Source organism: Drosophila nasuta, chromosome 2R (assembly GCF_023558535.2).
Source record: "Drosophila nasuta strain 15112-1781.00 chromosome 2R, ASM2355853v1, whole genome shotgun sequence".
Taxonomy (NCBI): domain Eukaryota; kingdom Metazoa; phylum Arthropoda; class Insecta; order Diptera; family Drosophilidae; genus Drosophila; species Drosophila nasuta.
Genome location: NC_083456.1, coordinates 19118392 through 19141677, shown reverse-complemented (window position 1 = coordinate 19141677; position 23286 = coordinate 19118392). Strand labels below are relative to the sequence as shown.

General features: G+C 40.5%; 3 protein-coding genes and 1 long non-coding RNA gene across 5 annotated transcripts in view; 2 read left to right on the top strand and 2 right to left on the bottom strand.

Annotated features, from left to right (window-relative positions):
* Nucleotides 1-3949: 3949 nt before the first annotated feature.
* LOC132787068 (uncharacterized) lies at nucleotides 3950-5614 on the bottom strand. Its single transcript, XR_009632499.1, has 5 exons — nucleotides 5478-5614; nucleotides 4954-5409; nucleotides 4772-4893; nucleotides 4508-4715; nucleotides 3950-4431 (listed from the first exon to the last, which is right to left on the bottom strand). It is a non-coding gene; the product is annotated as an uncharacterized LOC132787068 (long non-coding RNA).
* A 2782-nt stretch (nucleotides 5615-8396) lies between these two features.
* On the top strand, nucleotides 8397-9619 carry LOC132785736 (uncharacterized). Its single transcript, XM_060791964.1, has 2 exons — nucleotides 8397-8676; nucleotides 8758-9619. The coding sequence occupies exons 1-2, from the start codon at nucleotides 8656-8658 to the stop codon at nucleotides 9187-9189; spliced, it is 453 nt and encodes a 150-aa protein (XP_060647947.1). The 5' UTR covers nucleotides 8397-8655; the 3' UTR covers nucleotides 9190-9619.
* Nucleotides 9620-10251: 632 nt separating this feature from the next.
* Nucleotides 10252-15251, bottom strand: LOC132786446 (uncharacterized). The gene is made up of 4 exons (XM_060792979.1): nucleotides 14040-15251; nucleotides 12746-13975; nucleotides 11442-12680; nucleotides 10252-11385 (listed from the first exon to the last, which is right to left on the bottom strand). Exons 1-4 carry the CDS (start codon nucleotides 15154-15156, stop codon nucleotides 10304-10306), a joined length of 4668 nt encoding a protein of 1555 aa, XP_060648962.1. The 5' UTR covers nucleotides 15157-15251; the 3' UTR covers nucleotides 10252-10303.
* A 3327-nt stretch (nucleotides 15252-18578) lies between these two features.
* The window catches only part of LOC132784286 (guanylate cyclase soluble subunit beta-1), a 47810-nt gene continuing 43102 nt past the window's right edge, over nucleotides 18579-23286 (top strand). The window contains exons 1-3 of one of the 2 annotated variants that reach the window (XM_060789810.1): nucleotides 18579-19016; nucleotides 21560-21801; nucleotides 23079-23152. In XM_060789810.1, the coding sequence (XP_060645793.1) occupies nucleotides 21799-21801; nucleotides 23079-23152 (77 nt within the window). In that variant the 5' untranslated portion in view covers nucleotides 18579-19016; nucleotides 21560-21798. Of the gene's footprint in view, nucleotides 19017-21559; nucleotides 21802-22465; nucleotides 22487-23078; nucleotides 23153-23286 lie in introns of those variants that run through there. The other variant, XM_060789808.1, reaches the window with a different exon arrangement.

Genomic DNA, 23286 nt, shown 5'->3' with positions numbered 1-23286 from the left:
TTAACCACAACGTAGACAAAGTTGCAACAGCATTGTTGCAATGCGTCGCTTTACTCGCTTGACAAGGTTAAAAGCTAGCTGGCCGAGTAAATGTGATTAGGGTAGATTTTCAGCAGGACTTGGGGCAAAAAAGTGAGTCCCGAGCACCTACATAGTACAGAGTGCCGATTGCTGATTGCCGAGGACCGAGCACCGAGTGCCAGAGTTCCAAGTTTCAGCAAACATCAGCAGCAATGGCAAAGTTGAACAAAACGCAAGTGTTCTGGAGCCTGAGCACGGATCAAATTTAACTGTCACTGCCATTCAATGATCCGTATCGGTATTTAAGCACTTTTAACGACTCCGACACACACACACACAGGCACAGACACTCTGTCACACATACTCATGCCATTTATATTAAGCACACACATTATATTTGCTCGATAAAAATTGGAAAAGTTGCGCTGACTTTTAAGCACTTAAACGCCTCGTCAACCATAAGGACTTTATGGGTCTGCGTGCAAAATGTGTTTTGCCTCCCCACTTTTATTGAATAAAGAATGACACACATACAGTCACACACACATACACTTGCATAAACAGGTATATGTATTCATTAAAGAGGCATCTGTTGGGATTCCATTGGGCGACTCAAAGGGACATTCCGCATATAAATCTGTGTAGCGCTAACAAAAGCAAAGGCGAGTAATTTCTAAACATTTCCATCTTCAATATTTCGCCTCATTGTGTAAACTGAAATTTATTCGCATTCTGTATAAAAATACCATTAAAGCAAGAAAACGTTGGCCATCTGTCGCATTAATTAAAAAGCTGAAGCGGGGAGCCAAGGTCAATGGTAAATGGTAAATGGCTCGGCAAGACTTATGCCAAGGGTCACACCTGGCATCCGTATAAAAATGTATTTTATCACCGGGGAAGATCAGCAGCATTTCATTTACATAGCTTGAGGAGACATCCAGCTTTTGCACAACGAAAGCAATGACCTGCAACTCTTATACACACACACACATAGACGATTTGTGATTTCTAAAAATAACACACTGTTGACACTGCAAATAGCATTATAGCGATGCCTTTGCACCTGTCGTGGCAAAAGGTCAAAGCTTTAATTATGCACGCGATGGCAACCAGAATAAAACTTGGCTATTAATGGGCTCCATACACGTGAGGCATTTAAAGCTCATCTTCGATGTTTTCTCTACTCGCTTTAAGCGTAAGTAATGGCACAAGTTTACACTGCCTGCAGGCCATATTGTGATATTAAATAATTTATTAAATTTTGTTTGTTTCGCTTTTTTGCTCTTTGCGGTTATTTGCCGCTTGTGTCATTGCGGTTTCAGTGTGGTGTCTCGTACTTCTGTTTGCCTACGTGACGGATGGGTAGGCAAATGAAGTAATACAGCACGAACACATTTAAACCAACACACACATATGCTGAGAGTGAAGCACACTAACACCCACACACATACAGCTGACACACAGAGACAAGGACATACTGATGCTGCTACTGCTGCTGCTGTGGCTGTGGGTAATTAAGCGCTGTGCTTAAGCCTGATGAGGTTTTCAACACGAGATAAATACATATTACAAAAAGAAGAGCCCAGCCTGCCTTCTGGCCCATCTGTCTACCCTTCTGTCTGTCTCTTTTTCTGTCTGACTGTCTGCGTAGCTAAAGTGGTGCTTCATAAGTGCTATAATTTCGAGAGACCAAGAGCCATATTACAGTTATTTGCTGAAGTGCGAGCATGATATTAATTTGATTACGCTCAAGTCCGCAGGCTACAGGACTGGCTACTAGCCAGCGTGTTGCCTACTTTTATGTGCCACTGTATGACGATTATGACCAAGTGAAGCCACTTGCTTAGCATCTCGTTTTTATGCAAATTCACTTCGTATCCTTATCGGCAATCTTTAATCATTGTCATTGACACAGTATTCTCGGAGTCCATAAATAAGCAATGCCAACTTTTGCTCAGCTTTATTTCAATTTCACCCAAAGTGCATTGCTCTTACGATTGACTTTTAATTCGTGCCACTTTTCTCCTTGTGTCTTGTCGTGTCTCTGTGTACTCTCTCTCAGCTCCCAGTTCCCAATTGAAATTCTAGCAACGTGCCACGTGCGATTCTTTACGCCCCAAAACATCATAAAACGAACTCAATGAAGCCAATTTTATACTCTTTGTCTCACATCATTTTTTGAACCAGAAGCAATTGGCCTGCCCGAAAGGATTAAATTCGACTTTTGTTTCATCATTTTTTTTTGTTTTAAGTTTTTCATAAATTTGTAAATTTATTAGAGACAAGAGTTGAGCATAGAAAGTCCATTTAGATTATTTATGCCAGCTTAAAGAATGAGAATTCCCTGGTCCAGGTGTACACTGGACAATACCAATAGAGAATCACATGCACATGAAGAACTTTATTACATTCAGTGCAAAACTTTTGCAATTTCGGATGGACAAGTTTTGCAGCAAACTAAAACTGAATCAAAATCCAAATACACAAGAGTGCCATCAACCTGTGGGGCTGCCAGAGTCGCCAGTAGCCAGTGGCAAGAAGTACTAGTTGTAGTCTATGTAGTAGCTGCCCCTCAGTTTGATTCATGCTGTTGTTGCTGCTGCTGTTGCTGATGGGAAGTGTGCAAAAGCAAAATTGCCAAATAGTACATGATACAGAGCACAACACATAGATAAGCTGTTGTTGCGTTGCGTTGTATGCGGGATTTGCATATTTCATGTATTTATGCATAAGCCGGCAGTGGAGAGTTGAGAGAGAGTCGAGCGAGAATCGCTAAAAGCCAAGTGAGTGCTTTGAGCCGAGGGCAACAAATGCCGCATTAACATGACCCTTGGGAACTGCGTCAAAAATGAATGAGCAGCATTTGCATACATCAGCGTCGGAGACTAGCGTAATATTCATATTTATATAAATATACAATACATATATATTCGTATTTATATTTAAATGTTGCACAAAGCGCAGCATCCATCTGCCAGCTCTGGGGAACTCTCTCGTAAATTCGCCAGACACAATCGAAATGAAAATGACGAGACTCTAACTTAAATTTCGCATTTTGATGAATGACATTTACCGGCGAGTATCATTAATAATGCGCAGCTTCAGGGGTCAAAGGTAAAAGCTGTGCCCCGAAAACGAAACTTTGAAGCCTCTTCGGCTGCCCGATTGAGTTGTTGCAACTATTTTAATTAGCTTATCGACTTTTCAGCGTTGTTTCTTCGACGGCTTGTCTACCTTTTTTCGGGGCCGACAACTGCGTCAGAGCCATGAAAAATAATGAGTTTTGTCTGTGCTGGATTTCGTGTCATTGTAACATAAAATCGATGATCCATTTGATTAACCCGATAACTTGAAGTTTATTGGGACGCGTCCCGGTGCGCCCCAACAAATGGCAATCGCAACTTGACCGCGCCCAGTTTCTCGCCAAAGCAATGGGCCAACCTTTTTCTCTGTTTTTGCTGCCTCTTCTGTCTGAGCCATCTGAAGACTTTGCACGTGAGTACTTGGCTGAGTAGTGTGCTTAGTCAATTGGAAAGCAATTCGCCCAGCCCCTCGACTGACAGGCAACAGGGCTGACAGCTCAGCGAGAGCTGGTCATGCATAAAATATGAGCGTGCTGAAGCTGCCTGTCAGGCATAACTAAATTTTTTGCTGTTGTCTCTTATACTCCCACACGTTTACCATGGCGTATGCGTAGTATGTCCATTCGCCACATCATCCTCGAAAGGGTCCTCATCATTTCCGAGCAAATCCGTATAAAATAAAATGCCTCTCCTCAATTGGCTTTAGTTCAAAAGCCCATTAAACTCATTACATCACAATCAACCAGTCCATTTGTAGGAGTTTCCCACACGCAGCAATTGCGGATTTCAGTCTGAAATCCAGCTGGCCAGAGAAGAAACGAAGAGCAACAAATAAAATAAAATGATATTTCGGGGCAAGCAGCTTCAGCTTTATGATGATTATATTACGCCCCCCTTTGTGTATCGTTTGAAATTTATTTTGATTGTGGCAGGCAAAATATCGAATACGCATATATAAATGACCGACACAGTTTATGACTGTGTCGTTCATTTATATATCCGGATTTTGATGAAATATCATAATTAATTAATTCATTAATTAATTACGAATCATTTTTGTTTTTGTAGAAAGTAAATTGTAGCAAGATTTACTTTAAACCAAATGAACTATTGGATCGCATCGAGAGCATGACAGAGCTAATTAATTCACCACAACACCTTAGCTAATTGTGATAAGTTGACTGCATTGATGACCATGCTCCTTTGTCCCACCATGCAAAAATCAAATGCAACAAGGAGCGAACAAAATATGTGTGTATTTTAGCTGGACGTATGCAGTCTCATTTTGAATGAGAATCCAACGAATCCAACAACGGGCTTGGAGCTTCTGGCCAAGCATAAGCATGCAAAAAAAATGAACATGTTTATTATGTGTAAGGTACTCAAGGCGTATAAATACTTACAAGTTGCGCCACCCGTAAAGTTGTTTGTAATTAGCTTGTAAGGCCAACAAGTTACTCATATTCTTGATTTCGAGTTCGCAATGGCAATGTATGGGCAATATGGCTCGCTTGCCAAACGGTTCGACGGCAGGTTCCAAATCAGACATGTCCTCCCAAACATAATCAGAAATTGGCAGGTTCAATAAAACTCCGATCTTTGTTCAGAAGCCTACAGAATAAAGAAATTAAGAAAAAACGCAACAATTGATAGTCATTTATAAAGACCGTGTAAGCAAAGATTGCAGCTGTTTCAAAATAGTAGCACGTCCCTCATCTCTGGCGGTGGGCAGTTGATTAGGGTCGCTGCGGAAGAACATACCGTCGATATGGTAATGCATTTGGTTGATCTAAAATATAAGTTTTAAAATTTAAAAATTAAATCAATTCTATTGCAAATTAATAGTTACAATACGAATATCGTCCTCAAGAACTGCGACATCCAAATTAACGATCATGTCGTGCTCTTCAAAATGAGACTGCATAGTTTTTGGATTGAAGCCACGTCCAGCTAAAATACACACATATTTCGTTCGTTCCTTTTGCATTGGATTTTTGCATGGTGAGACAAAAGATCATAGTCATCAATGCAGTCAACTTATCACAATCGGTTTCACTGACAGACGCTGGGTCGGTGTCTAGAAGAACTGCATGAGTCTAGCTCAATTACCACAGTCTTAAATAAGCTGACGCGCTGAAAGTGACGCTTATGCTTGGCCAGAAGCTGCAAGCCCGTTGTAATAATGCTTTGATCCTGCACATGACAGCTAAGGTGCGGTGGTGAGTTAATTAGTTCCGTCATGCTCTCGTTGCGATCCAACAGTTCATTGGGTTGAAAGTAAAAAAAACTTGCTACAATTTACAATCTACAAAAACAAAAAATCGTATTTATTAGTTTTTGTCGTTCATTTATATATCCGGATTTTGCACTTACATGCGATATTTTGCATGCCACAATCTTGTCAAAGACAGATGATAAAGGAAGTAGCACATTTCATTTTTTGCAGCGTGGCATCCACGTGCTGTCACTGACAACTCCAATCCCGTGTTGTTCAACGTAATTAAGTGCACTGGTTTTTCTGAAAAAAGCACCTCAAATTATCGATATATTCATCAGCGTTTACCAACACAGTCTCTTTAAGTCTATTTTAGACAGCGTTTACCAACACATTTTATTTTAGTCTATTTTAGACTGTGTTGGTAAACGCTGTCTAACTAATGAATATATTGATATTTTGAGGTGCTTTTTTCAGAAAAATCAGTGCACTTAAGTACGTTGAACTTGGATCATAAAGCAGTCGAAATGTTGAATTCAGTGTCAAAGTGCATTACTATTGAATTGGAGATGTACTCATTGGTCAACAACGTCGCTGCTGTATTACTGCATATGCGTGATGGACTACTCAATGACAAACTTATTGAACGACAACTGGCTCATCGAGCAGATGAAGATTATATGTCGCGTATGGAACATGACTTTTGCATACGCAAGCAGGAGGTTGCTGGCCACGTAAGCCATACGGAAAAACTTCACATCAACGAGGACTATTTACGTTCTGCTCAGAACCCAAGTGACCAAAACTTGATGCCACCGCCTCTAGATAAATGCAATCAAACTATAAGACTTGAAGTGTCATACAGTCCACTTGAAACATCTATGTGTTCAATGCTACGCATCGGCTTATTTAAGACTGTGGTAATTGAGCGAGAATCAGTTAACGCAGTTCTTCTAGATACCCACAAGATTGTTATGATCAAATGGTGATTGCAGTGTCTGTCAGTGAAACCGATTGTGTTAAGTTGACTGCTCGAGGCACTATCCTTATGCCAAATATTCACGGCTTTTCTGCATTGATGACTATGCTCTTTTATGCAAGCGCAATTGGGTAACGGGTTTCTAGCATTGCGTTACACAATTTGCATGTCAGCATTGACATATCTCCTCCACTTCAAAGTAAATGGACATGTTTATTATGCTTAATCGTTGATCACTTTTTGCACACACAATTCATTGCATAATTACGAGTACGCGTTAAGCTGAGCAGCTCTGAAAGTAGTTTGCATGTTAAACGAAACACACAATTTAGATGATGGCAAATTCTAATTACGACGTAATACACTTGCTTAAATCAATTCCAATGCAGCGCTTTAATTAAGTGTCATGGCTGACGCCAACGTTGCGCATCATTTCCGTTTCCCGTTTTCCGTTTCGCTCTTTACCCTTTTTGCTCGTTTCTCTTGGCTTTGTGGCAATTGGTTTTCAACGGCGACAAAGACTCACACCTCGTCACAGTTAGTGCGTCTGTGGCATTTAATGAGTTGCTGAGAACGGATAGGACAATGGATCGATAGATAGTCAGACGGACAGACGGACAAAGTGTCTGCGGCAAGCGTGGGCATTCATTTGTGGATACCCATTCCAAAAGCCAACAAAGAATGAGATGAATGAAGAAGAGATTGCCACCAATTTGAGCAAAAAGCTATTAGGTAATTGCTTTTGCAATGTGTATAATCAATAAATTTAAATCGTTTGCCAAAATCCGATTACGGAATTTAAAACAATGCACAAGTATTTAAAGCTAAACATGGAATTACATTTCGATGCCATAAACTACTTAGCATGCCAGTTGATTGCCTTTTCTGCATTTTATGATGCCATAATTAAGAGCAGCCGCCCAAGTCGATTGACTATTTCAATAAAAACAAAAATTAGCATTTCGATTTTATTCGACTTAAATGAAGGTAAATAAATTAGTGATTGAAAAGCGAAAACACTTGTGACAATAAATATCAAATTTCATCATAACAATAGAACCAACTAAATGTATGTCTACATGACTCCATATTTAGCCTACTTTAGAGTAAAACAATCCATAATGTTTAGGCAAACAACCTGGTAATGAATATAAATATATCCATTATTATTTTTGGCATATGATTATCATCTATAAACAAGCTCCACAACCAAAATTGGCAAAAACACAATCATATTTTAGTTGAGTTGTCAAGCGATCGTCTCGAATGACAACTTAGTCTCCGAATGAATAGTGTATAAAGTGCCTCGAATTCAGATCGAGATATGGATTGCTTTTGTCTGCGGGCCAAACACAAAGAAGCAGCGATTAAAAATCAATATAAAACTACATATGTTTGTTCACCGATCGATCTCCATTGTACTTCGACAAAAGGGAGTGTTAACCTCTTCTGGCCACACGTCTCATTCGGAAACCGAATATTATGTAAATTAAATGTTCAAAATTAATACGTACATGGGCGTGATAATGCCACAAAGCCACAAAAATGATATATGCTAAAACATCAACGAAAATTAGCATAATTATAATGCCGTCGCCTCGTTGTCTATGCTCACTGAAACATTATAGTTTTGCGAGTAGTATTGCAAAAATACACAAAGATCTGCAGATTATTCCAATCTCATCGCATCTCCAACACGTTGGCTGTGAAATTTGGTAGATTGCCATTGTGATCATGTCATTTCTATTGTGTTTTTAATGCGAGTTTTGTTTTGCGACCTGAGAATGAGCTACGCGCAGTGATCGATTAAACTCAATTGATAAAGTCAAAATAATAATTATAACATGAGCGCACAGCAAAAATAGAAACAGAAACAAAAACAATGGCAAAACAAGATCACGCTAAAGTGAATGTGGAAGCCAGCACAAAAATAACAGAAAACGAAAAACAAAAAAAAGCACTTAAAAATGTTCGCGAATGGAAGGAATATTTGCATAAATCACGTGACGTGTTGGCAGGCTAAGAAAAAGAATTAATTTTGAAAAATAAAACGACAGCAACTATCTGAACAACTTTGCGCAAAAGATGGAGATGGCTGGTGTCTAGCACTGGCCAGTTTAGAAATTTATGTAAATGCATTTGCCTTTGCTCTGGGCCCCTGAACTTGAAACGAGTTGGCATCCGGAGCCAATGTTTCAGTCATCTAACGGCGGTTGAGGCAACGAGTCTGCGAGGCTGGCAACGACGCGTCTATCCGAGTGCTGAGTGCTGAGTGTCGAGTCTCGAGTGAAGAGCACCGATAGCACCGAAAGTGTTCCTGACATTTGTGAATCATAACAAACGGCAGCGCGTGAGTCATGTATAGAACGTGCTTTTGTGTAAGTTCTGATGCCGCCTGTAACCGAGCCGAGTGTCGAGCGAACAATTTGTCAAAGTTTCGTCTGTAATTTGTCTTCCAGCTCCTATCAGTGCTGAGCGTAGTCTGTGCCGCCAATCTCGGCTACTTGCCAAGGCACACGCAGACACGGCCACAGTCACAGCCACAGAAGCAACAGCAATCACAGTCGCAGTCGACACAGAGTCAGGCATATTATTATAATGCGCCCAGTGCAAGCACGATGGCAGCATTGCGTCGCATCGTTTTGGGACACTTGCAGCGCTTTCAGGAGGCGGACAAGCAGCGTTTACAACTGATGCAACCGAGCAGAGCGGAAGTGCAACGTCAAACTTATCGGCAGCCTGTCGCTGCTGCATCAGAGAGCAGCTTGGATTATGCCGTGCCGCCCAATTCACCCACGCCAAAGAATTATGCAATGAATTTCTTGCCCGAGGGCAGGGATGTGGTACCCGGAACCTCATACATCCCGCTACGGTTGCTGTTGATACGCTGACTTCGAGGCGTCACCGGCATCAACATCGCCATCGACATTGGGATCAGCAGCAGCGGCGTCGGCATCCTCTGTTATTCAAATGAGGGGTTTTTTAACTTGCGGAATGCCGTTCTCGGTGAGCAGCAGCAGCAGCAACATAAGCGGCTGCGGCAGCGGCAACCAGTAAATGAGTTTAATTTGTTATAATCCTACTGCTGGTTATATAATTTAATGATATTTTAATTCTTCATTATACAATAAAGTCGGTATTCTAATTTAAGTCTAAGCTAATTTGTGCCACACGAATACAAAATTCACAAACATACAAAATACACGTAAATACAAAGTATATATAACTGTGAGTTACGGCCTTTTTAGTTTCAGCCTCGAAGCACGCGGAATGAGAGACAAAAGGTGAAGCCACGCACCGCTCGTAATAATCGCCGACTATTCAAAAATACAACAACACACAGAAACACATTCACTAAAAATTAACTTTGTCATATCATTTACATAATTTAGAAGCAATAAATTTAAAGGTACGGAAAACGGCGCTCACAACCGGACAAGCCGATAAGCAAACCTAGCGTAGAATTGCACCAAATGGCCGTATAAGGTCATCCTCTCGGAAACGTGGGTCAAAAAGACCAGAAGCATCGTTAAATTTTTATGTGCCATACCTCAAATTTCCTTTTTTATTCATTTATGAGTACAACAATCTCTATATTCCAAATGTGCAACATGAAACTATTTAAATTCTCTGTCTAGATATGAAATCTTTATGGTGAGGTCAACAGTTCGTATAAGCTACGCTGTTAATCACAATTCTCATAAACGTCAAGTTAGTTTGCACAGAGCATCTAAAACTGCAAAACCGGTTCAATCACTTGTCTTCGCTTAGGGGCGCGCTTGGTGTTGTAATAATCGTTAAGCTGGTGTGTTTCCGTGCTGACTACTTCACAGTGACTCGTAAACTAAGTTTGCTACATCCGATTTAGAGCGGGTCTCTGCTAAGTTGCGCAACAAACCAGCAAGCAGTTCGACTGCTTCGTAAAGCGGTGCAGAGTTTCACAAAGCAGTTCCAAATTTGATCTATCTTCGATACAAATTATTTATTTATGAATACTTAAAACTATTAATTAACTTTTACGGCATTTTTTTTGGAAGAGCTTATTGAAAATGTGGTGGACTGTATCTGCGTTTTGTCTTTCGGTGCATCCATTTTCACCAGCTTGGGACAGATGAATTTTAGCCAAGCTTGTCTATGTGTTGCATTAAAAATCACAAAGTACAAAAATAGCACCAAGCCCTGCAAAGTGGCTGTTATACAGAAGAGATATGAAAATATAATGAGTTTTGAAAATATATAGCTGCTGACACCAAAAATCCAAGAGATGCCAAGCAAAAAGAAGAGCAGCACAAAAAGTCGCATCTGCTGGAAAATAAGTTTGCGTCGGGATCTCAACGCCTGATTGACGCTGTAAACGATGCGAATCATCATGAAAGCATTGGCAATGGTCACCAGAGCAATGGGCAATACCACTCCCAGGAGCAAGCCATTGCCGGTGGGATAGCAAAAGGCGTCCTGTGTAAGCTTGTATGATGTTCGATCTAGAAACACGATCAGAAACGTGGGGACTAACGGCAGAGACCAGGCCACAATCGCAGAGATGAGAATATAATGACGTGGCCGGTCCACGCCCAGAATGGTAACATAACGTTGGAACTGCAGCATCGATATAATGAGCATCCAGCTGAAGACGACCAACACAGAGTACTGCAATACTGCTCCTGAAATCAAGCATCGAATCGAGCTCTCTTGGATGGACCAATGACCGCTGGTAAAGTACAGAAATAGTGACAATTGCAGAGACAGGGCCAGGCAGAGATGGAGTAGAACCTTTGTAGACGCTTGCTCTCGCCACTTGCTGACCAGCATTGCAGTGAGAAAGATGCCCAGCATGCCAAACAGCGAAAGGCCACAGCCCAAATATGTCAATACGCTCAGAATTGTTTTATGTGGCTCTGGCAAGTCGACGCCTAGCAGAACAGAGAAATGCGTCAGATGATCGGTTTCGCACAGCACAATGTCGTCAAACATATTGCTGCCAGTTGTGATGCCATTCTCATTCCAATTCCTATAATTCCAGTAAGCGCAGACCACGCCCACTTGCTTCGGTTTGCGTAGCAAAAACTGCACAGGATTAGGCAATTTATCTGAAAGCAGCTTTAAATCTTAGAAGACATATACATCAAGAATTCATTACGCTTACCATCGTATCCTGGTATGGTGATGGATAACACTTTAACATCTGGCCTTGGTCTGTTTTGCATCGACGTCTCCACAAAGAGCGCATCGTTGGCAAACACCTTGAGCACAAAGTAGGATGCACCTTTGCGTCGTAGTTGTCTCCAAAGATGTCCTGGCATGTAAGCTGCTGTCTCCAGTCGTGGCTCTCTCTTCAATCTCTCCGCACTCTCGTTGGCATAAAGAAAGCGATACGAGAGCTTGCCACTAGATGAGGTGTGATCAGGACTTGCATCCGAATAAATAGCCATTCCGGTGATGTTGTTGCACTCGGGATTCACATAGAATACGCTAAGTTTGCTGCTTATCAGCGCCTGCACCCCAATATCCGCTTTGTTAATTAATTTAACACCAGCCTCAGCCGATTCTCTTGCTGCTTCTTCAATCACTTTGCCACAATTCTCATCGTGCACTAAATATTCAGAGAGTGCATCCATGTTCTGTTCAAAGTTATCCAGCAACACGTTGGTTGCATTGAGTCTTGCTGATAGTCTTAGCACAGTCTCATTAATTTTCATCATCTCATTACAGACACTTACTAAATTCGCACCCATCGCCGTAGAGTTCGGTTTACTCGCATCGAGTAAACCAAAAATGTTCGCAGTATTATAGACATCAACAGCTTCTAGCTGGCCCTGAGCCTGGCTCACTGATTGGCCGACTTGATATAAAATGACCTCTTGGCTTTGTTTTCCACTGAATAGATCTTCGTGCAGTTGGTTAAGCTCCTGACTTATATTGTTACCTGCTAGGCAACTTACATTTTGAAGCGGACCCCAGGTGGCAGTTCCATTCTTGTTTTCGCATAGCCGTTGCACTGGCAGACCATTGCTATCCAGACAAAGATCCTCCATTGTAGCAAGAATATTCAGATTGGTTCTCCTGAAGTGATTGATGTGCGTCTCTGTGCTTAAACTGCCATTCTTGCTCTTTATTTTGTAAGTGTGCTCAAAATCTTCAGCCGCACAATATTCACTTGAATTCTCTTTAGTGTTTTCTTCATGTGACTCCCATTGTAGCCGAACATTTGTTCCCATTGGCCATTCATAGCTTATGCAGAGGACATAGTCTTCGGAAACATTAATATCATTGCTAGTGGTAACTCCTTCATACTGCCAATGGTCAGTATCCCATTGTCTACAAGCACCAGCTAGTTCCTTCGGCTTTCGTAGCAATAACTGCATGCCATAAGGCCGCTGAGTACCTAAAAACGATTTGTATATTAGTGGTGAAACCATAATACATTAGGAATTCACTTATTTCACTTACCATGATCTCCTAGTAGCTTTCCAGATACAACCTTACTCCTGACTCGTCTTTTACGGTCTAATGAATACTCCATAAATAATGCATCGTTCTCGTAGATTTTTAGCACTACATAAGGTAGATCAATGCCTACCAGCTGACTCATAAACTTATCCGTCACATAAACTGCAGTCTCCAGATCAGATTCAAGCATAATGTTTTCTATACTCTCGTTGGCATAAACAAAACGAAACCAGAAGTCTTTACTAGTCGAAATGCGATCTGGACCAGCAGCGGAATAAATAGCCAAACCAGTAATGTTGCTACAACTCGGACTCACATAAAATACGCTGAGATTACCACTTATCAGAACCTGCACACCAATATCAGTGTAGTTATGCAATTCTACATAAGTTTCAATAGGTTCTCTCTCTTCTCTTCTAAAAGTCGTAAACGCATTCCCACATCTCTCCTCAGATACAAATTGTTCAGAGATTTCATCCATATATTTATCGAAATTATCCAGCAACATATTAGTTGCATTCACCTTTGCAGATAGCTCAAGCACAGTCTCATTAATATTCATGATCTCACTGCAGATGCTTATCCAATTCAAACCCAGAGCTTTATAATATATTTTTTGCTCCACGTACAAAGTAAAGATTTGTGCAGTAATGTAGACATCGACAGGTGTCAACTGGCCACGAGCGTCGATCAGTGAATGCTGCAGTCGAGTCAAGATGACCTCTACGTCATCGCCTCGAAATATATTGTCATATAGCTGGTTGAGCCCCCAGCTGAGATCATTACCAGCATTGCAGCTTATGTTGTCGAGTGGATCCCATATGGCAGTTCCATTGTTGTTTTTGCATAGCCGTTGCACTGGCAATCCACTGCTGTCCAGACAAAGATCCTTCATTGTTGCAAGGGTATTCAGATTGGTTCTCCTGAAGTGATTGATGTGCAACTCTGTGCTCAAACTGCCATTCTCGCTCTTTATTTTGTAAGTGTGCTCAAAATCTTCAGCCGCACAATATTCAATGTTATCTTTTAGTGACTTCCATTGAATCCGAACGTTTGTTCCCATTGGCCATTCATAGCCTTCGCAGAGGACATAGTCTTCAGAAATACTACTATCAATGATATCATAAACTCCATAATACTGCCAATGATGATTGTCCCATCGTCTACATTGAACATCTAATTCTTTCGGCTTTCGTAGCAATAACTGCATGCTATAATTCCGCTGAGTATCTGATACACATTGTATATTCTTGGTAAAGCCATAATACATTAGAAATTCACTTATTTCACTTACCATGATCTCCTAGTAGCTTTCCAGATAAAACCTTACTCCTGACTCGTCCCTTGTGCTCTTCTGAATCGTCCAAAAATAATGCATCGTTCTCGTAGATTTTAAACACTACGTAGGGTAGATCATTGCTTAACAGCCGGCTCACATACTCACTATCCGTTATGTAAACCGCAGTCTCCAGATCAGATTCAAGCTTCAGGTTTTCTATACTCTCGTTGGCATAAACAAAACGAAACCAGAAGTCTTTACTAGTCGAAATGCGATCTGGACCAGCAACGGAATAAATAGCCAGACCAGTAATGTTGCTACAACTTGGATTCACATAAAATACACTGAGATTTCTGCTTATCAGAGCCTGCACACCAATATGTATGTAGTTATGCAATTCTACATTAGCTTCATTAAATTTACTTGATGCACTCATAAACACGTTGCCACATCTCTCCTCAGATACAAATTGTTCAGAGATTGCATCCATATATTTATCGAAATTAACCAGCAACACATTGGTTGCATTCACCTTTGCAGATAGCTCAAGCACAGTCTCATTAATATTCATGATCTCACTGCAGATGCTTATCAAATTCGTACCCAGAGCTTCATTATATCTTTCTTTCTCTACGAACGAATTACAGATTTGCGCAGTAATGTAGACATCAACAGGTGTCAACTGGCCACGAGCCTCGCTCAGTGAATGCTGCAGTCGAGTCAAGATGATCTGTTCGTCATCGCCTCGAAGTAGCTCTTCATGAAGCTGGTTGAGCCCCCAGCTAAGATTATTTCCAGCATTGCAGCTTATGTTGTCGAGTGGCTTCCATATGGCACTTCCATAGTAGTCTTCACATTGCCGTTGCACTGGCAATCCACTGCTGTCTAGGCAAAGGTCCCGCATTGTGGCTCTTTTACCTATTTGGGTTCTCCTGAAGTGATTCACATGAGTCTCTTTAATCAAACTGTTGTTTTCTCCATTTGACAGATAAGAGTGTTCAAAATCTTCAGGCGGACAATATCTTTCGTAATCCGGAGTACTTCTATCGTTCAACTCGGCGAGTCTAACATGAGCCAAGACGCCCAGGTCCAGCAAGCAAATAAAAAAAAAAAACCGATAGAGCCAATGCATTATTTAGCCGCTGCTGAGGTTTAAGAAACTCATTGATTAAAGCGTTAATCCGTTAAGACCTTCCGTTAAAAGCTTCCGACACGTTGTTGCCGCACGACGCTTCACTCTCAACTGACAGCGCAATTATAGAGTTAATATTCGCTAACCGCCTCACGACTTTAACATTAAATATTCGTATTTATATGAGAAGAGATGTGCTTATCTGAGCCAAGTTGTTTGCTCAGTTTCATTCCCAAAGAAATATAAAACTGAGTACAGAGCACAGAGTAAAGCGTTTATCAGTATCATCATACAAGTTACTCATCCTAATTAGACTATTAGCACATTATAAAATGTTTATTTGCTAAGTGCAACTCTCACAGTTGCATTAAATACGAGCATTTATATTTGGCTGGATTAGCAAAGAATTCCTAGAATCTCAATAAATTATAATGTAAACATCCTATCATTAAAACAGAATCTATGTTATCTCCATCTTTAGTTTACATAGTATATATTATTGGACTAATCTGACTGAACAAAGCAATATTACCCAATTTAATAGTTGGTTTGAGAACTCTTCGCTCTCATCTCAACTCTTCTTTCAACTCTCTGCCGACTGTTCTATTGGAGATTCAAGTGCAAGCTCCATCGGTAGCTGTTCTATGTCAAGACAATTAACTCTGGGCCCAGCTGAACTTTGCGTCTCCCCTCGCTCTTCTACTGAGTGGAGGGCACAAGTATTTACCTGTCGATTAACAACAATAAAACAGAAATTGTGTATAATAAGAAACGGGTCTCTGAAGTTGTCGACAACCTCTTGAGATTAGCGCGTTGCGCTGCCTGTCAGGGCAGATCATTTTGATTTCGATTTCGATTTCGTTTTCGTTTTTTCTTTTATAGTTTGTTTTCCATTGGCATATGTGTGTGGCGGTCAAGTGATTTGGTTTGCCACAACTACTTCATTTGATGGACCAATCTTATAAGATTTCAAAGTGCTCAAATGAATGAAATACAAATTGCAAGAAATGTACAAAATGAAATGAAACTGAAATTTGGGAATAACTATTTGAATAAATATAAAAATAATAAAATAAAATTAACTCGAATTTCATTGATGAACGAATCCTCAATAAATTAAATAAATTGAGAGTGATTTGCCTATTCAAATTTATTTAAAATGTTCAATGCAAAGTTGTTAACTACACTTTTTGGCTCCGTTCGATTCTGGCAGAACATTTTGTTCACATGTTAGCCACGTTACACGTTGGCACAAACTAATGATACATCTTCTCGTATGTCGTAGTTGGTAGTTGGCTCGAGATGCCTTTTGGCATTTTGCTGTCGATGCATATTTGTGTAGTTTCGGTCAACTGCAGTTGTTCACCTTCCGTCCCTTGGCGGCCTTTGAAATCCATCCGTGTCCTTGGAATGCAAAATTTGCAATGCTATTCAAATATTTATGCAATAACAAACTATAAAAGCGCAAAGGTGAGCATTAAATTCCAATAAAAATTCTAAAATGCTTTTATCTAACGACGCACAATACTCGTGAGCTCAAGGAATGTTTTAGATTTTTGCTGGGCAAATTGATTTTATATTACAGTGTTTGAGCAAAAGTTTCCTAAGGTACCAATAAAATCGAGGAAGTGCAAAATGTTAAGAGCAACTCAACAATAACCCTTTTAGTACGCTTTCTTTTTATCGAACTATTGAAAACAAGTAAGTCGTTTGCTCAGGTATTTCAGTTAGAAATAAATTGCTGTCTTTAGCATATTGCAAATATTAATTAAAGCAAAATAGTTAACTACAAAATAAGCAAATATTTCAATTAATTTATCAGATTTTCTACTTTCTCTTTGCTTCATTTCAAAAGCTGCACTCAGCTCAATTGATTTTGAATTTCACTGGAATGTTGATGCCATAATTGCAGATTCAAGTGTCAATCATCTGGCATTTGCTTATTGTTAGAGGCTTTCCTTCTATTATTTGCACAACTTGATACACACCGTTTGATTGATTGCACGAATGGTTCAATGATTATCCTGCTGCTGCTGCTGGCCAACACGATGCTTGATTAAATGTTGAAATTATGGGCACAAAAGCTTGGGCATTGAAGTGAATCTTGTGTACATTTTGCTTTATAGCGCCTGTAACGTGCAGTCAGCGAAAAGTTGTGTACAATGTTTCGCATTAACTCGAATTGCATTGCACTGAGAGACAGCGAGATACTTCGATATTCATCTAAGTAGTTCCCTCTCTTTGGCATGTCCAAAGTTGAGGGCGAGCTGTCTGTTAGGCTGTGCATCTCAGATAGACAGCTGGCTACAAGTTTGGCTCTGCGCTTGGCTGCTTCCACTTCAGGAATTTATTTACTCAAGTGTGATGCGATTATCCAGCTGCACTTGTCCTTTGTTTCCAGTGCAAGTTGCGCACACTAAGCACACCTACTACCAACACATACAAATACTTTCCTATTCAATTCGATGACTAGTTGCGCTTGTATTTGTGCGGAACATACTCTCTGTGTTAAGGTCGATTTCTTGACTGTTAATTAAATACCAGTCGGATAGTCATCTGCAAGCTTTGGAGTTGATTTGAAACTCTGAAACCCAATGTACCGAAAAATAATGCAGCATATATATCTACTTCAAACTTAAGGGTATTTACTTACTCAATACTTTCCACTTGGACTTCATCATTTGTGCGTGGTCGGTGGGCTGTGATTTTAATAGTCTGCTATCAGCTTCTAGTGTCGCCAGTGGCCGCGCTACCTGATTGCCCATTCTCTGCGCCAGAACTGCGTTCCATCAGTGTCAGCGTCACCGTCAGCGTCAGAGTCAGCGGCATTGTTGGGCTGTCAGCGTCACTTCTCCCGCTGGCCCAATGGTGACATTTATCAGACAACACAGCGGCGTTTTGTTGTGGTTGTTGTGGCTGCACTTTCAGTCTTTGACCGTGAGTCAAATAAAAGTTGAATTAAACAGAAACCAACGTTGTGACAATATTCAGGCTACGCCACAGGCCATTTCATTGTGTTTTTGTTTTGCATTATTGAGGAGGAAAGAAATTAAAATAATTGACCAACTGATTGATGTGCCGCTAAAGAGGTGCAACAGTTGCTGAGTGAAGTGCAGCGCTCAATTAATATAAAGTGCAATGGCATAGCATTCAACGGTGTTTTAAAAAATGTTAACCTAAATTAAAAACGAATATTAAGGCTTCATCTTAGTAGGAGCATAGCCATCTATCGGTCAGTAGCTGCAATCATTGCATCCATTCTCTCTCTCTCTCTTGTTCGGAAAGCGAGAGAGAGCTTTTACGCTCACAGCTTTTCGACAAACAGCTGAGCACGCCAGGCAATTGGCAAGCGGCTGGCAGCTGGCAGCAGAAAGGCGACAGGAGCTGACACACAGCCAGCGAGCCAGCGAGGCAGCGAGCCAAGCAGCGGTAGTAAGGAAAGCGCACAAGTGTCCTGTCGTGTTGTGTTACTGCCGCGTTCGCCTTTAATAGCACAAGCACGCAACGGCGGCTGCTCAGTCGTCGATGGCTCTTTCAAGCGAACTGTTCATTCATTGTGCTCACACACTGAGCCGAGGCTGAGACTCTTGAATAGGCTCGCGCGCGCTTCACTTCGCTTCGCTTATCAAAAGTTAGCCGAGCACAGAACACGCTCTGTGACTGTGTGCCGTCTGCTACGAGAGTGTGTGTGTGTGTGTGAGTGTTTGTAAGTGTGTTTTTGTGTGTGCCAGGATGTTGGTAGTGAAACTCAAGTGAAAGTCAAATCTAAAATACAAAGCAAATAAATCACACGCCAAAAGAAACACCAGCGACAACAACGGCAACACCAACAACATCAACAACAACAACAACCACAAAAAGTAAAAATAAAAAACAAGAAATAACGAGAAAAAAATACGAATAAGAAAAGAACTCGGCTGAAAGGCGGCGCAAATCGTTCAATAAAAACAATCTCGCGTTCAAAACAAACGTACAATACAACAATACAATATAAGAAACCCGCCAAGACAAGTTGCTTGGACTAGCCTGGACCAATGTGGCGTATGCGCAACGCTTTTGCTCAGCGCTTCGCGAAATATTAAAGCATACTTTTGAGGGCTCTAATTTATTTCCGTGCGCATATTTCAGAGTCCTTATTGTCTCGTACTCTCCGTCACCAAGGGTGTGCAATAATTTATGTTTTCGGTTTTTGGTATTTTTTCGCAAAAGAAGAAAATTACAATTCACACAATAACAAAGGAAACACCATAAAAAAAAAAACTAATTGTGAATGGGAAAGCGTGAGAGAAAGATAGAGAAGTGAATACTAGACCAGCAGATAGAAATATCTGCTCCAATATGTCAAAGTTTATTAGACATTTGGCTTTGCGTGCCCACGGCAATTTGTGGACAGTTGTTTCGAGTTGTTCTAGTTGTTGTACTACGAGCTAGCTGCTGCCTTTGTTTTGTTTTATATTTTTTTTTCTCTGTTTTTGTTCTGTGTCGTTTGTCTGAACGATAGTAAACGTCCATTATATTTGATAAATGTTCCCGGCCGGCCAGTAGCCAGTAGCCAGCAGTTTGTAACCGAGCTCAATATATATATAGGTTTGTGTGTTTGCCGAAATCGTGCAGCCAGCCGCTGGACATGGCGGCTCATTATGAAATGACTATGAGCCCACTTAATGACCGACTCATCGTTCACTCAGTTATTGTACATTTAGTGCCAAATTGACAGACAATTTGTGCACACACAGACAAGAGTAAATATCATTTAGTTTTCAGTTAGATAGCTGGCCATAATTTTGTCACCATTTTGGCAATTGCGTGCACGACATGCCAATCGTTCATTAAGGTCATTCATGAATTGTAAACGTAGACTTAAACAAATTGTCGCAAGTCGGCAGCCTTTCTTAAGCCAGAGCAAACAACGTTTCGCTCTCTTTTGACCCTCGAAACCCTTATTTACACATTGTAGACCTGCCAAGGCGACGGTCCCATTACGAAAATGTCAAATGTTGCACGTAATTAAAATTCGTTGAATTGGAAGCCACTTGAACGACTGACTGTGATGGCAAAAGTGGCCGATGTCCGCGAACTCTGAGAGCTTATTTATCAGCTAAATTCGCCTGATTAATATGCAATAAACGGAAAATCAGTTGGGAAAAGCTCTGAGCAAACAAACACAAAAGCGCGATGGAGGTTGACAGCGATAAGCGATAAATGTGACGGGGCTGCCGCAAAAGTTAAGCAATGCCGCACTTATGTAAAGCTCTTATGCGCATATACATATATATGGTATATATTTATGTATATAAAGTCCAGGTTATGCACCTTCGCGAACGCGCTAATGGGCAATGAAACAGCAACAACGACACACACACAGACTTGCACACTTGTATATCAGATGAAAATCGATATTTCAGTTGGGGTCTTTGGAGGCTTTAAAACTTTGTGCAAATCGAGGCATTCACTATACATACTTACGAGTATTCGCCTTAAGACTAGGCTCAGCTGTCTCGACTGTTGATTCTGAGTTTGAAACACTTTTGACTCTGCTGCTCACTTGTAGAGCAACAACTCTGGCAAGTTTCAATTGCTTTGCTTTTGCTTGACTCAAAATGGCGACGCCTTAATTGCTGCACACTTCACGGGTCGCATAAATTTGGAGCCATGCACACACTCAAACACACACACACACAGTCGCACACCTTCATGCACATTCACGTAAGCATACAAGTGTGTGTAATTAACCAGCCCTATGCATCCTTTGTGCTGTTTGTTGCTGCCATGCCTCTCTCTCTCTCTCTCTCTCTCTCTCTGGCTGCTGCCCTGCCTCCATTGTGACCCAGTTGATGGCTGCTGCTGCTGCCGCTGTGTGCTTGTGTGGAAAAGCGCCTTTGGCTTTTGCACGTGTTGCATGTGGCATGCAACAAACATGCAAGAATGCAATAACAGCTGCAATAAGCCGCCAGCAAATGGCACTACAAATAGCTGCAACTGTTGGGCCAATGCTTAGGGCTCCTTCAGTCACTTGCTCTCATTGGAATATTTGATTAGCAGCCCGTCCTTAAAACAAGGCTACCAAGGCTCCTTTACGGAATATTTACGGAATATATACGGAATATAAATAAAACACAGAAAAAAAAACAAAACAAAATAAGAAAGCCAAGGCAAGCAGGCAGGCAGAATTTAAAGTGAAACACGAATAAGAGAAAAGCGTAGAGATGGAAGCAACGTTAAGCCGATTTCAATGTAAAAACTCATGAAATATTCATGTCCTTTGTGGCATTTCTGATTCTCCATCAATGGCATCAGTGGGACCCAAAACGTGAACTCAACACACACTTTTCATATTTGCAATAGTTTTGTTTATTCAAAATTTATTTTCCATCTTTTCTTTTTTGACATATTCCACGTAAAGCTGAAAACTCAACTTCGACGGTGCAAACAAAAAAAAATATAAAACTAATCAATCTCAGACAAAAATGTCAAACTGAAATGCAGCGAGATTAAATATTGAAATCAAACGCAAAGCCATGATTTGCATGTGTTAGACATATTTACAAATGTGCATATATATGTGAAAGTGGATTAAAGCATCGACAACGTATATTCAATTCAATAGCAACAGCAGGAACAACAATAAAACAAGCTGCAAAAATGGTGAGTTTCCAAAACGGGGGCAAAGCGCAACATAAATACTAAAATTTATATAAATATTAGCTTTCATAAATGACAGTTTTATTGGCAGTGCAAATTGAATGAAAATAAATGCATCTGTTCAAAATCGTTATTTTAATTGTGTCATAAAAATAAACAAATTTATATTTAAACCCGTGAATTTAAAATGATGCGACTAGATACACAATTCAAGTGCGTTGCGAAAATAAATCGTAAATTAAGTAAATAAAGTCTGCTGTTTTGCCAAGGATAAATGCAAAAACGAAGCGACGCAATGTTATATCTAATGATGGCACATTTCACATGTTTTCTATTTGAAAATTACCCTGAGCGTATACCTTACACGGTTAGCTGAAGACTTGGGCTTGTTGTTGCAACATTTCAATGTGCGCAACAAAGGCAATAAACATCAAGTATCTGTTAGATACATCTTCATCAGGCAGCCAAGCTGAAGAAGCATGGTTGAAGCAGAAGAGCGAAGCAGCTGAAGAGCGAAGCAGCAGCAGCAGGTTTGGGGCCACTAGACGTATGCGTAATGTATGTAAATATATTTCAAGTATTTTGCTTGTTTAGTATTACTTCCGGCGGAAACGATTGATTGTGCGCCATCTTGCAAGCTCCAGCTCCAGCTCCATGGGCATTCGACTATCTGCTTGTCTCTATGGTTGTAAGTCTATATATCTGTCTGTCTTACAGTGTGCCTGGGTTTGATTTCGCATAACAAATCAAATTGATTGCTTATAGGATACATTTGAAAGAAATGAAATGCGCAATCGTTATTGATTTCACATTTTTCACATTTACAGTACCCAACACATAACACAACAAGCCAACAAACCTTAAACTCAGCGCCTCCCGCTCTTCTTTTATTTTGGGGAGCCCAAAAAAGAGTTTCTACCGATGCGGCCTTCATTCGCACTGGACGCCATTTTATTATCACTTACGAGTGCTCGTATTTCGCTTGCCAAATGTAATTAAAATGTGCGAGCATTCGATTTTAGCTGCCGTTTTTATGATTTCATTTGAGTGGCCATAAAAATGTTTCTGTAATTGCCGTTTGGCCACTTCAAAAACTGCATCAATGTCTTGATGAACGAAACGCCATAAATAAAAAGAAGATAAAATAAGTATTGTGCGTTAAATAAATTGCTTATTATAATAGTAGTTATCATATTATTTATCCAATTTCACAAACAAACCAAACAAAAAAAAACTAATCACTCGTGTTTATGCTTTGCCATTATTCACTTTCGTTGCAGTATGGCTTTGTGAACTACGCCTTGGAGTTGCTGGTGCTCAAACATTTTGGCGAGGAAATATGGGAGAAAATAAAGTAAGTAACAAAGGGAAAAGTCATAGCCAAGTTAAACAGAATATCAAGTAAGTTAATGTGCAACTAACTTTACCCAAAAGTGAAACTCGTGGCGCACTTCGAAGTTAAGAAAGAGTATAATTAAGTTTCGCAGC